Genomic DNA, 12,500 nt, shown 5'->3' on the forward strand with positions numbered 1-12,500 from the left:
TGTTCGTTTTTTGTGTATTTTGTCGTGCACAACAAACTCGTATTCGACGTGTGCCCCCGTTCGGTGATCCGTTGTCTAGCCCACCATTTTCCTACTTCCTGTACTGAACACGTACAGCCAGTCCCCGTGGTGCCCTACTTGTATGAAACCTTCCAGCTTTGTGTGGGCAGGTACCGAGGGTACTTGGCAAGCGGGGTTGTGCCCTTGACACAAGTATATGAGAGATTTTGAGAAACGGCATTCATTTAGTTGACATGCAACAAGTGCATGTTTGTTTCAGGGAAATCCTTAGAGACGGCCTGGTATCTCTGTGAGGGAAAAAAAGGAGCACGCAGCTGTGACATGTAAAACACTCGTCAGCTGTAATTTTTTCCAGACTGTACTGTAGGTCCTAACGTCTCCAGGTCTGAGGCAGTTTGATCGAAGTCGCATGCTTTTACCTCTCGCTTTGATACCTTTTTAAAAGCTGCAACCGCTACTGGGAATCTCACCCCTCCCTTGAGACTGGGAGGCTACGGGGTCGAAATAGAAAAAGGAAAATTGGGGTCAAGACGAAGAAGAGGGGATAAAAATGTAGTACTGTAGAAATACTATATGTTTTTTAGACGAGAGAGGTGAGGGGCAGAAGCATAGCTACAGAAAACTGTTTGAAGGGAAGATGTGCATCTCATGTCAGAGTTCACTGCCCTCATACTCAGGTTCGAAGACGCCTTGTCATCGAAAGCGTCGACGACAAGTGGGGCTGGCCCACGGCCTTCATACAGAGGTTCGGATTACATCTCCGAGTTACGAGCACGCGAATAGAAATTAGGATGCACTTGCGGACGTTGAGCTGGAATGGAGCATGTTGTCAACCAAGATTGACTGCAGCACACAGTACAGTACGCTTGGTACTGTCTACAGTAAGTTACATAGGCTGTGGCTGGGAGCTGCCGTATGCGTTCTGGTTTTCTTTCACTGGGCTGCACGAGATTACTGCAGTAGTACATAGAGTACTGTACCCTTGGGTACTATAAAGTGCGCTGTACTTCTCTTGCTGCAACAGCAATAGAAGTGATTGTGATTTTCGACACAATCAGGCTTCTCCAGCACGATCCACCACTATACTGGAACGGTTGGTCAGTGCACTAAAGCCGCACCACAGAGAGGGATTCGTAGCTGCACGAGACCATACGTGTGATTTACTGACTAGGCCCTATCTGTATTGCAGGATCCTGGAAATCCTATCCAAATAAGTCTAATTCGATCCAAGATTAAGTATCCCCGATCCTGACGCGGACGACAGCGAGTCCCAGAGACCGGACCCCACTTCTGAGCACTGTCCACCGTCATCATCAAGATAGGGTTGACGTTCCACCGAAATGTGGGTTGATTACAATCTTTCATAGCCGTTCTTATCTACAGTACCTGAAGATAAACGTACACTGTAGAAGATCTCCTGTACTTCTCTTCACAGTGCATCCGCTCTTCAGTGAGACCATGCCTCGTTTTGCAGGAGATTTTGAAGGGTTCCGTATCATGCGGCCTTATCGATCGCATATGCATATTCAAGTCCCATTCCCTTCATTTCTCTCGTACCAAACAAATTTGCATTGCACTCTTGCCATGCAAATCTTGAACTCCTGCAAGAAGATAATGTACCGTACTGTATAAGTTCGCCAGTAACACAAAGGGAGGGGCAAGGGCAAGCCGACAGTCCAGAAGGGATCATCATTGTTAGACAATATGTTGGCACAAAACGGCTAGAATTGTCTGCGTCATTCAGCAATCAGTACAATCAAATCAGTTAACGAGAGAGTCCTATCGGTAAACATTTATTGGTTGAAATGGGTCTGAATTGAACGAGTCTCTCGCAATGCGTGGGACGGGGGGGGGGGGGGGGGTTCTCGACACATCAATATACTCCACGTATTCTACCTCCTCGTACAAGGTGAGCGTGTGATAAAAGCAGCTATTGAGATTATGGGTATTTAAACTCGTCCTACTCACAACAAAGCCGTGCATAAATAATAGTTGAAATGGATGTCAACTTGTTTTAACCTGCAAGTTGAGATCATTAGAAAAATACGGACGTCTTTGTTTACTCACATATTAACAAATTGAGATCATCATAAAGTTAGAAAGTCCTGTTCCTAAAAACCCTTCTAGTCACAAGAAAAAGGGGCATCTTGTTCGCATTCTCAGTTTGTAGAATAGAACAACTCGTAAAAGCTCCTTTTACGGGGTTTAAAGCCTATTTTGCAAACCAACGCCGTGTCTACCTTCGTGGTCTGTTTTTATTACAAGTGGCATCAACGCTATCACCACCATTTCGATTTCTTCTACGTTCCACAGTCCTATCGGGAAGAAGCGATAAGATTGGGTACTGTATAATGAAGGATGTTAATCAAAAGAACAAATTACAAAACCAGAATAATGGGACATGTGGATCAGCCGAGGGCGCTCAGAAGGGATGGGTGGGAGGAGAGAAATGGACATGCCGGGTACTAGCATCTACGACGCATATGTGTGCGAGTGGAAAAGGACGGCGGCGACGCTCGGCATATTGACTGTAGCTATTGCTGACCAACTGCGCCACTCTCTGTGCTTCCTTCATTTTCGTTCACAAGTGTTAATCAAAAAAAAAAATAAACGTCCACGAAGCGTTCGGAAGAGGTATTGACATTATCTTGCCCACGTGTTCTCCACACGAATTTGCCTTGCTTTTCTGCATGCATTACTACTCAAAGGTGCTGATGCAGTTTTCGCGTCAGCTGTTTTTGTCAGCTGTGGAGGTGCCTTTCAAAGTACAGTCAGGACATATTAAAGACGCTGTGTGAAACTTTTATTACGCAGGCTTTCTGACGAGCACCTTTCACAGCTTGCTATTCTCGCTGTTGTTGATCAATCAACAATATTATCTGCTGTCGTCAAGAAGCTCCGCTCTTGCTTCCATTATTTTCGTTTGTAGTAGACGCAGGCCTGGCTTGTATCAAACCAAAGGACAGAGAGCTCGCCTTGCATCCATTCTTTAAAAATTCCGGACGCAATGATGAGGAGGTTTTGATTGTGACAATATGATCACATACAAATCTCTGGCCCTTACGAATGTACATAAGTCCATAACAGTCGGCTCAGACTTGCTGAACTGATCCTGTGTGCCCATACAACTGTGGCAGCTCTGAACTCTATGGAAGAATGAGTACAGTAGATAGTAGTAGAATCAGGTTTCATAGCAATGTGCAACATAGCAAGTGAAAGGAAACTGCGGAGGTGGCACAGAGGAAGAAATGGTGTGCGTGTACAAGACAGCGGTAAAGAGTGTGGGCTTAGAAGTCAATGGAAGATTTGAAAACCTACTTGATAGTGTTTAATGAAACAGTATGATTTGTGAATATTTTCGCGAGGAACGGCACTTCACGAATTTGTGTGCAGGAAAGACCAGCAATTTTTTATGTTGCAATTCATACGACGATCTCTTGACCTCTTTCACACGCTTGTCTATTTTAACGTTTGTCTGGCAATCGGTGAAAATGGACCGGGCCGGCGGGAAATCACAGAAACCTTCTGCATCCGAATAAAAAAGTACGTCTTTCGGAAAAGCGAGTGCGTTCACAGTTTCCCATGACTGAGTTACAGCACATGTGGCATAAAACAGCAACTCTTCTGGGTTCAAGGATTGCAGATATGGTGCATGCAAGCCATAGCAATAACAATAGGACAGGCCTTTTAAATAACGGGATTTGCTTAGAAAGGGGTGGATGTGGGGTTCGTCTGCCCCGTTAGTGGATTCTGCCTTCGTATAAAACGGATACGTAGTCTCATAAACGGATAAACACCAGTGCAAGTAAACATTACATTATGCGTACAGCATGAAATGCACTTGTAAAATTGAAGTGGTGTGTGGGGCGTTGCAAGGGCACAATGGTTGCTGTGGGAGCAAAAGTTGCATTGTTCCTTCCCGAAATCTGAGGGAGACTTGCAGCGATGAACGAAGTGGCGTTGCTCGGTGCAGTGGCAACACGAAAGGTGAGCTGGAGGTGGTTGGCTGGAAAGCGGTGGATGTGTCGTCATTGGGCTACAGAAGTGGTAGATGTGTCGTCATTGGGCCACAAAATGGCGGATGTGTTATCATTGGGGCAGGATTTTTCGGAAGAGAAGAGAAATTGGTGATGCTTGGCTTACGTTTCCGGATGCGGGAACTGGCCCGGGGCCACCTGCGATTAACAACCGGGTTTGCTCTGGTCCTAAAGCGGACGGTAGGGGTCATGGGCGACATAACATGGGGCACGTTTGCGAAAGGTGTGTCTACAGTATTGGTGTCAAGCGCAGGGTGGGACTCGGGGGTAAACAGGTTTTTTCGGGACACTGCCGACAGCATCCAGCAATGGTGTGTCGGGGAGGGGTTTGCTGTACTTGTGCAGGAACAGGAAAGGTGGTGTGGTGGAAGTTTGGTGCGGGAGGTAGCTGAGTGGCTGTACACAGCGAGGCCTCAACAACGGCGAAGCGAGGGTTGCATCAAGGGTGCGGGAGACCGGCCGTTGGGCCATGTCATGCTCCAAACATGAAGCAAAGCGTGGAGAATAGCGAGCGGTTATGTGTACAGTTGAGTAGATACTGTACAGTATGCAGTCCGTAGAGCAGGCGGAGGTACAGTAGGGCGTGAATCTGTAAGCTTTGGAATGCCGTCCCGTGCTGTACACGTACAGGTACGGTAGAACACATGGATTGAGAATGCAGATTGGGGCATGGGGGTGAAGGTAGGCGGGGTGAGCGGGGAGGGAATTTGGGTGCAACAACACTGACACAAAGCTCTCACACGGGTAGCGCGTTAAACGGGGGCGGGTGTTGAGAGAATTTGGGTGCAGCTCCGATACTGTACCCTTGGGTACCGTATAAAGCTCTCACACCGGTAGCGCGTTAAACGGGGCGGTTGGACACGGGACGGGAGAGGAATGTATGACATAAACGCCCTTGTACAGCCGCTGCTGCTTGAGGTCGATCTGCATGCGGATGTAAAGTTTAGTGCAGTACCCTTGAAGGGGCCCTTGAAGGGTACCAAGGGTACCATCAAGGGTACCAAGGGTACCCTTCAAGGGTACGACCACCCCGCCTAGTCACATTGTGACTGGTCGCAAGTGGGCAGCGGGGGAGGGGGGGAGGGCTCGAATGCTGGAAATCGAATGCTGGAAATCAACGTGCGTGGCTGGCGCTGCGTTGCGGATGGCGTGTGTCGCGAGCGCGAGGTGACTGGCCAATCGTTCTGCGCCGCCTTATATCGGACCGAATACGTAACCCTCGCATGACATGAATTCAAATTCCCGTTCAAAAAATGTCCCGAATTTCACCACATTCGCCGCCCTGCTAACACCGCCCCCGCTAACACCGCCCCCTCTTGTCGAGCCCCCGCGCGTTGCGCATCGCATACCGCGTGCACCGCCACACCGCCACGTCGCCACCCACACCAACCCCGTGTCATCGTCGTCCGCCACCCCTCTCCTCCCGCCGAACTCTGCTGCCCCTCCCCCCCTCGTCCTCATACAACACCCCCACTGCTGTACGGTACAGCCCTATCCCGCCATGTCCCTGCATAACTTCCCCCCTTGTCAGCAGGCAAACCCCTTCTACTCCCACGCATTTCACTCCGAGTCCTTGCAAACCCCCAGGCCCAGCCCTCCTAAGACATGCTTACCCATTCCACACGCGGTTTTCCACCGCTCTGACCGTCTACCCTCTCCCCCGTCGCCTCCCAATTCACCCCCGCCATGGAGCGCTTCGCCCATCCCTTTCGCCTTCTCCCCGCTTGTCTCCTCGTCTTCTTGCTCCTCTTCGACCTGGCCTCCTCCCAATCGTGCCGCCTCGCACCTGACATTTCCCCTCCCGTCCCACTCGTCCTCACGCTCAGCAACGGCAAAGCGTCCCATTCGCTCACCTTCCGCCTCTGCGCCGCACCCAACTCCGATCTCAACTCCATCGACCTCAACTCACCCATCCTCACCTCCTCTAACCCAACACTGCGCCCCACCGTCATCATCGACCCCAACTCCGTCTCCATCGCTACATCCCCGTGCACCAATTTTGATGCCCAGTTCATTTTTCGCTCCGATTTGGGCACGGCAGATCTAACACTTGCAGTCTCTCCCGATTGCACCTTCACCTTCCCAGTCGTCATCGCGGGCGTCGCCGCCGTCGCCCTGCCAAGCCGCGCTCGCATCACCGCCCCAGACTCTGCCCCGCTTGTCCTTGCTCCGCCTCGCTATGAGCCTTCCAAGGCCTTTCTGTCTGTCACCGTTGTGCTGCCGAGCGGCGAGAGAGTCACGGGTGTCGACGCCGCCAACCTTGTTACAGTTGACGTCACTGAGGACCTACCAGATGTCGTTGTTCGCCTCGCGAGCGAGGGACGCCCTACTGCCCGTGGAAACTTGCTCATCCAAGCGAACACTGATCAGTCTGACGTCCCAAGACCGACGTTCCCGTTTGACCTTGTGCTCCGTGCCACCTCGACCAACGCATCCACTTCCGTCCCAGTGCGCGTCGCAGCCCTAGGGCCCGCCGTGGAGGCCATTGAACTACCCTCCCGTGCCATACCAAATGACAGGACGAGCCAAATCACCTTCACTGTGTCGCGCACCGGGGGTGACAAGCGCCGTCTTGTGCTTTTGCTCCAGCTCCCGTCAAACAGCTACCAACGCGTCGTTGCGAAAGAGGTCGAGTATAAAAGAGACGGAGATGCGTATTTGTCGACGATTGAGCTGCCTGTTCTAGAGACGTCCGTCGTGGGGGAGGTTCAGTGGTTGTATGAAGTAATTCAGGACGGGCGCGTGCTCACGGCGAATGATAGAACCGACGGGATTTTGCTCAAGTATGGCCGGAAGCCAGTTTTGAATTCTCTGTTTCCGCAAAGATTGGCGACGGGCAGTCGGGGATTCATGATGTTGCTTGGAGTTTTTTCGCATCCAGCGAAGCAGATTGTATTCAATGGGGAGCCGATTCCAAAGCGAGATGTGGTCAAAGATTCGGATGGGGAGATAGTTTTGCGGATACCGCCTACGTATACGAAGCGCAATGGGACTACGGTGTCTGTTGCTGTGCAAGACGGGAGCGGTTTGAGATCAGATGCTGTGTCTTTCGTCGTTGATTCTTCCGCATTAATGACAAACGCCGTACTCTTGCAGTCAGCTTATGACGACCGGAACGGACGATTTCTGGTTCCTTTCTTCTGCGGGAAAAGTAACGACCCCACTGTGTTGGCCACAGTAGATGCATATGGTGTCGAAGCCCAATTCCCGGAGTATAACTTTTCCATGCGCACTTCGTCAATGCCTTCTGACACCCGTGGTGATATTTTGTATTCTGGGAACAATGACATTGTCACATTTCCGGATGACAATCCTTTTGAAGACTCCGACGCCATGAACGATCAAATTGTGACGGTTTTCGTCGAAGTTGATCTCGGTGGCAGGCGCGGGGAGGCATTGCTACTGATTTCGCAGCGGCTGCGCAAGGACAAAGTGGGTATGACGGTGCTTCCGTTACCTATTACTGATTTCGACCCCAACTCCGAACAAATTCTCGAATCAAGATTGTCATTACCTGCCGACTGCCCCCGACTGAATGAACTGGATGTGACAACCCAATGGAGATTGAATGGAAACCCTGTACCGATGCCCAGCCAAAACGCCAGCCTGGCACCTCCCGCAAAAGGGCCTTCCGTTCTTGGACTAGGAAATAGGCTTCTTCTTCCAGGCATCGAAATGGTTCAATTCAACTTCTCTGTTAGTTTTACATCGAGAGGAAATGGGAAAGAGATTGCAAGTGGATCTTGGCAAGGAGATGTGCGAAGAACGCAAAATCGCAATCTGCTCCAGGTCATTTTGAACGATAGACTGGTAACGATGACAGTTCCAGCCGGGAAAGAGTTTAACATCAAAGGTACGGTCTTTGATGGTTTCGCGAATATCTCTAACAAGAACGGGCTTCGCTATACGTGGAACTGCGTTGAAAAGGCAGCAGACCAGGACCCGTGCCCAGAGGTCTTATTTCCGCTGGACCAGGATGATGTAGACACCGGATCCTTTACGGCTAATGCCCCGGGAGAATGGCAGGGGAAGACAGTCGAGTATTCTCTGTATGCCAGCTACGGAAATCGTAGGAGCAATGCAACCCGCCTTAATATTTCTTTTGTTGATTCCGATACAAATTCCATCCCCAGTGCAACACTCGGCACGGCCGCGAGAACGTCAGACTCCGCAAATTTTGATCAGGGATTCGCATTCCGACCGTATGATGCCATCATCTTGTCACTCGACGGAGAGATTAGCGACATCGACCTGGACTTCGCCCTGTACCATGAAAATAGTGATGTGGATCTACTGCGAGGAGAAAACGGAGCAGAGCTGATTGCTCACAATGGTTATTGGAGCCCTGAGGAGCGACGTGCAACGTTTCTGGGCGTTGCTGCTGGTTCTCTCATGCCCGATACGTACCGACTTGATATGGCACATGAAGGGGAAGACGTCAGCAGTTCTAGGGCAACATCGTCATGGGAGTTTACCATTGCTCCTTCTGAGAGTCTTATTCTGTCGGATCCGCCTGTAAGGGATGGTGTCGTAGATCAGACTTTATTCCATGCCTCTGCCATGTCTGTGCCAACGTCCGAAAATCAGTTCTTCTTCAGTCTGAAATCCGTGGAAGGAGGTGGTGAGCGGATGTCGGTTTCATCCATCACGGACCATTGCCTTGGGGGCTGCACCGGCCTTCCAGGGGAGTCTTTTACTGTGGGAAAGGCTGGCAAATTCGTCTTGGTCGTGGACATGTACGATCCGACTGGAACCGTACTGCTGGAGTCCAAGGATGAAGACGTTGAAATACATGTTCGTGACTCCATGACTACGTCAACATTGTCCTCTCCAGCAGACGCTGACGATGTGGCCGGCAGTATGGCCAGGAGTCTTACTCAGATGGACGAAGTAGCATTTCTAGGCTTTGTCGTTCAGTTGACGGCCTTGCCATCTGTTTCACCCGGAGACTTCGAAACTGCTGTGGATGGTCTCAAAAAAATATCGTCTTCGAGGATGCGTAATCCGTTTCAAGCCGTACGTGTGATAGACACTTGCGCCGGCATTGTTCAGCATGAAGATTTCTCAAGGCTCGACCTGCTCCGTTCTCTTGTACTAGTCGTTCAAAGCTGTGTGCGTCGAACGCAGCAGTCTTTGTCGAGTGGGAAGGAGATAAAGGATTCCTTGGCTCGGTTCTACGGCGCAGCGGCGGATACAATAGCAGCATCCTCGGGTTCCGATTCTCGCAATTTGCAGACTTCGGAAGGAGACGGTGACCCCATGGGCGACGTCAGGACGGCAGCTTCCCAAGATTTGTTTCTTGTGCTTGCTATGGGAGCAGAATGTGGTGCTGCTGCGCGGGTAGCTGTTCCTCGATTAAGCGCTGCCTCCAGCACTCAAAAAGAAAGTGATTCCAATAATTCACTTTTCGACGACTACAGGGTTGGTATAAACTGCTTTGGCGGTCAAGTCAGGTCCTTATCGCCAGATCCACCTCTTTTAGAGATCTGCCGTGGAGAGCCAGGGAGAAATACGGGAGTTAATGCAGGGGTGGAGATTTTTACCGCCGCCGAAAGACATGAAACATGCGATCGCGACCTGCCAACAGAAACATTGCAAGGACCAACGCTGTATGTCGAAACGCTCCAGTGGGGCGGCGATGGAACACAGGACCTGGGTTTGGTCAAATCGAACCCTAAGGGCGAGTGTTTCAGATCAACTGTCTCTGTGTTTGGCATGAAAGGGAATGAGGAGGACTCTCGCTTTAAAGACGGAAACAGGATTACATGTCGCAACGCCGGAAAGATTTTCGTCCATGAGGCCAAAGCAGGATCTGAGGCTGGGTTTGAAAACGCAACAACTACTGATGTGAGCGATTTCCAGCTTCACCCCACCGGTCGTATAAGTGCCTCAGCAGAGCACTCGCACCCTGCTGCAATTCGAATGGAGGTGAATGGTACTCTGCTACGGGCGTGTTTAGACCTCTCTACCCTTGAAGGCAGCCGTGGTTCAGGTCTGGCTGTCATGCTGGCATCTGTGTTGGGGGGTATTGTCGCTTTCTTTGTGGTGTTGGCTGTGATTGCCTTGTACTTAACGTCATGCTCCGATCGCTTCGAGACCTTCACGGTACCAACCAGTGCTGCCCAAATGAGCTCGCCTACGACCGACTCTACTTTTTACGTCTCTCGAGGTGATTCATCTACGTTACATTCTCGTGACGGGAGCGGGGTCCCCAATGAATGGGAAGCTGAATATGCGTCTCTTAGTGCCATCGCCGATCGAACTATTGATTCCGATCCCGAACGGGAACAGAATGGAACGGAACAAAATAGCTCTACGTCAAGAAAACGTGAGACACAGGAGTCAGACGGCTTCTTGTCGAGGGGAACATTCCAAGGTTTCGAACGCCCCTCGTTAACCGATACCCATGGTATTATCCCTTGGATGTCCAACAGCAGCTCGTCTTATGCGTATCGCAGTCGACAGATTGACTTTTTGGGGAGTACTTCGTCCTCAGAAGACGACTATGTTGTACCCGACACATACGGCCGGAGTGGGGAGCATTTCCCATGATGTAATTTTTTCCCGTTCTTCTGGCATTGGAGATTTCGGTGACTTCATTCGAAGATAGCTTCACCATGCATTGTATTATAGACTCTGCGGTATCTGCGACGATCTGCTTGCTCGTCGCTTAACAAATAACTTTTGGACTAGGCTTGTGTCAAAGACTTGTTGTACATACACTTATTCTTTATGCATACTAACCTAAAACTAGCAAAGGGCTGAAAATGCGAGATCCTTTTGTCTAATACTGAGGTCCTCATCTTGCTTGTCGAGATTTCCACCTTGCCTTCATCCTACTCCATTCATAACTGTTGTTGTCGTGCGCCAGCTCTGAGTTTCCCAGTAGAAACACCAGATTTTTCCTACACAAAGGTTCTGCCGAGCAGAACGGTAGGGGACCAGTATAACGTCGGGCCATTCTCAGAAAGTCAAAGCATTCGATATCCATTTGGGGGTACAGTATACTGTACTGTACAAATACCGTACTGTATTCCCTGAGGCCATTTCGGAAGATGGCCCGAGCGCAGGACGCATCCGTTCCTATCGATCTACGTGGATAACTGCGGTGAGCAGGCATGCCAAAATCTTCACATGACCTCCAACCGGCCCCTTCCGCGCCTCCCCCCACGCCGCACGCTGTGCAGAACCAGTCGACTATGCCGCCGCCGCCGCCGCGTCCTTCTCCATCCGTGCGTCCAGTGACATGCCCGTCACCCACTTAAACAGGTTCCTCACAGCAGTCACATGCTCTGGGTCATTCAAGCGGCCGTCGATGAAGTCCATGAGTGGAGAATTTGGGTCCTTGAACTTGCGAATGAAGAGGTTTGGGGAGTCCCGGATGTCGTCCTTGAACGTATACGAGCCATCCGGCTCCTTCTGATCGACCATGAACGGGTGCTGACCGGCGCTCTTCCCCTCATGTTTCCAGATGACGTGCCTTAGCGCCCTATGGGCCACGGTTCGGTTGTAGCGCGGATGGTTCCAAAGCAGTGTGGAAAAGTAGTGCTCGGAGGCCTCGACCGAGTAGGCAAATGAGAGCAGCATCTTCCTCGCGTAGCCATCGGTGACGACGAAGCGGCAAAAGTCGCGCGAGTTGATCATCCAGGCCTCAGCGCTGACGTACTGAAAGTTGAGCATGCTGGCGATGGGGTTGCGCTCGTAGACGTGGACGACGACGGTGGGCCCGGTGTTGAACGAGAGGGCCTCATCCACGTAGAAGTGCTGCATGCGGTGGTCAATGTTGACGTCCCAGCGCTCGCGGGCAGCGGGGGTGATGAAATTGAGCTCGTCGGGCACGTGGGGGCCCAGCAACGAGCGGGTGAGGGCCGGGGAGACCAGCGGGTAGTCGGAGCCCGACAGGTTGATGAAGTAGTGCCAGCGCGAGTTGCGCTCCAACAGGAATTTCATGGCGTTGATGGTGTTGAGGACCATGGACACGCCGCGGTACGTGATGAGCTCCGAGTCCATGACGTGGACATTGTCGCGAAAGTACGGGCTCTCCTCAAACAGGGAGGCCGTGAGGTTGGCGACGACGGTCTTGTCCATCTTCATATCAAAGTGAATAGCGTACACATTGCCCGGGTGGTGGATGCGACTAAGCAGGCGCGGCAGGTGGCCAGCGGTGGACTCTGCGACCTGGACGAAGTAGGCGACGTTGGCATCTGCAGGGGGCGTGTCCTGGCTCGCCTGGCGCACGGCGGAGCCTGTGCGCGGTGCGCGCGCGCGCGCCGCGCCCGGCGGCGGCGCAAGCGACAGGCGCACGCGCTCGGACCGGGGCGGGAGCAGGCGCGAGGAGCACAGGACGCAGAGCGTGAGCAGGGCGGTGAAGACGACGAGGGCGCAGTCGCGCAGCACGTGTGCGTGGCAGGCCAGGCGCTTGCGGCGCGGCTTGGCGAAGAA

The 12,500-nt window shown here is 51.8% G+C and overlaps 3 protein-coding genes; 1 reads left to right on the plus strand and 2 right to left on the minus strand.

The window, feature by feature from the left end:
* Window positions 1-8,792: 8,792 nt before the first annotated feature.
* CHC_T00003798001 (hypothetical protein) lies at window positions 8,793-10,610 on the plus strand. Its single transcript, XM_005714970.1, has one exon. The coding sequence runs from the start codon at window positions 8,793-8,795 to the stop codon at window positions 10,608-10,610; it is 1,818 nt and encodes a 605-aa protein (XP_005715027.1).
* A 162-nt stretch (window positions 10,611-10,772) lies between these two features.
* On the minus strand, window positions 10,773-11,178 carry CHC_T00003799001 (hypothetical protein). XM_005714971.1 is given in 2 exon segments: window positions 10,773-10,857; window positions 10,858-11,178. The coding sequence occupies 1 exon segment, from the start codon at window positions 11,176-11,178 to the stop codon at window positions 10,858-10,860; it is 321 nt and encodes a 106-aa protein (XP_005715028.1). The 3' UTR covers window positions 10,773-10,857.
* A 77-nt stretch (window positions 11,179-11,255) lies between these two features.
* The window catches only part of CHC_T00010079001 (Xylosyltransferase, family GT14), a gene marked incomplete at its 5' end in the record, with an annotated part of 1,248 nt that continues 3 nt past the window's right edge, over window positions 11,256-12,500 (minus strand). The window contains one exon of the mRNA XM_005714972.1: window positions 11,256-12,500. This exon is cut by the window's right edge and continues 3 nt beyond it. Coding sequence (XP_005715029.1) covers window positions 11,256-12,500 — 1,245 coding nt within the window.

The sequence above is a fragment of the Chondrus crispus genome, genomic scaffold (assembly GCF_000350225.1).
Source record: "Chondrus crispus Stackhouse genomic scaffold, scaffold_200, whole genome shotgun sequence".
Lineage (NCBI taxonomy): Eukaryota > Rhodophyta > Florideophyceae > Gigartinales > Gigartinaceae > Chondrus > Chondrus crispus.

Excerpts from the sequence above, each read along its gene's own strand:
- CHC_T00003798001 (XM_005714970.1), top strand. The coding sequence starts at position 8,793 with ATGTACGATCCGACTGGAACCGTACTGCTGGAGTCCAAGGATGAAGAC.
- CHC_T00003799001 (XM_005714971.1), bottom strand. The coding sequence starts at position 11,178 with ATGCCTGCTCACCGCAGTTATCCACGTAGATCGATAGGAACGGATGCG.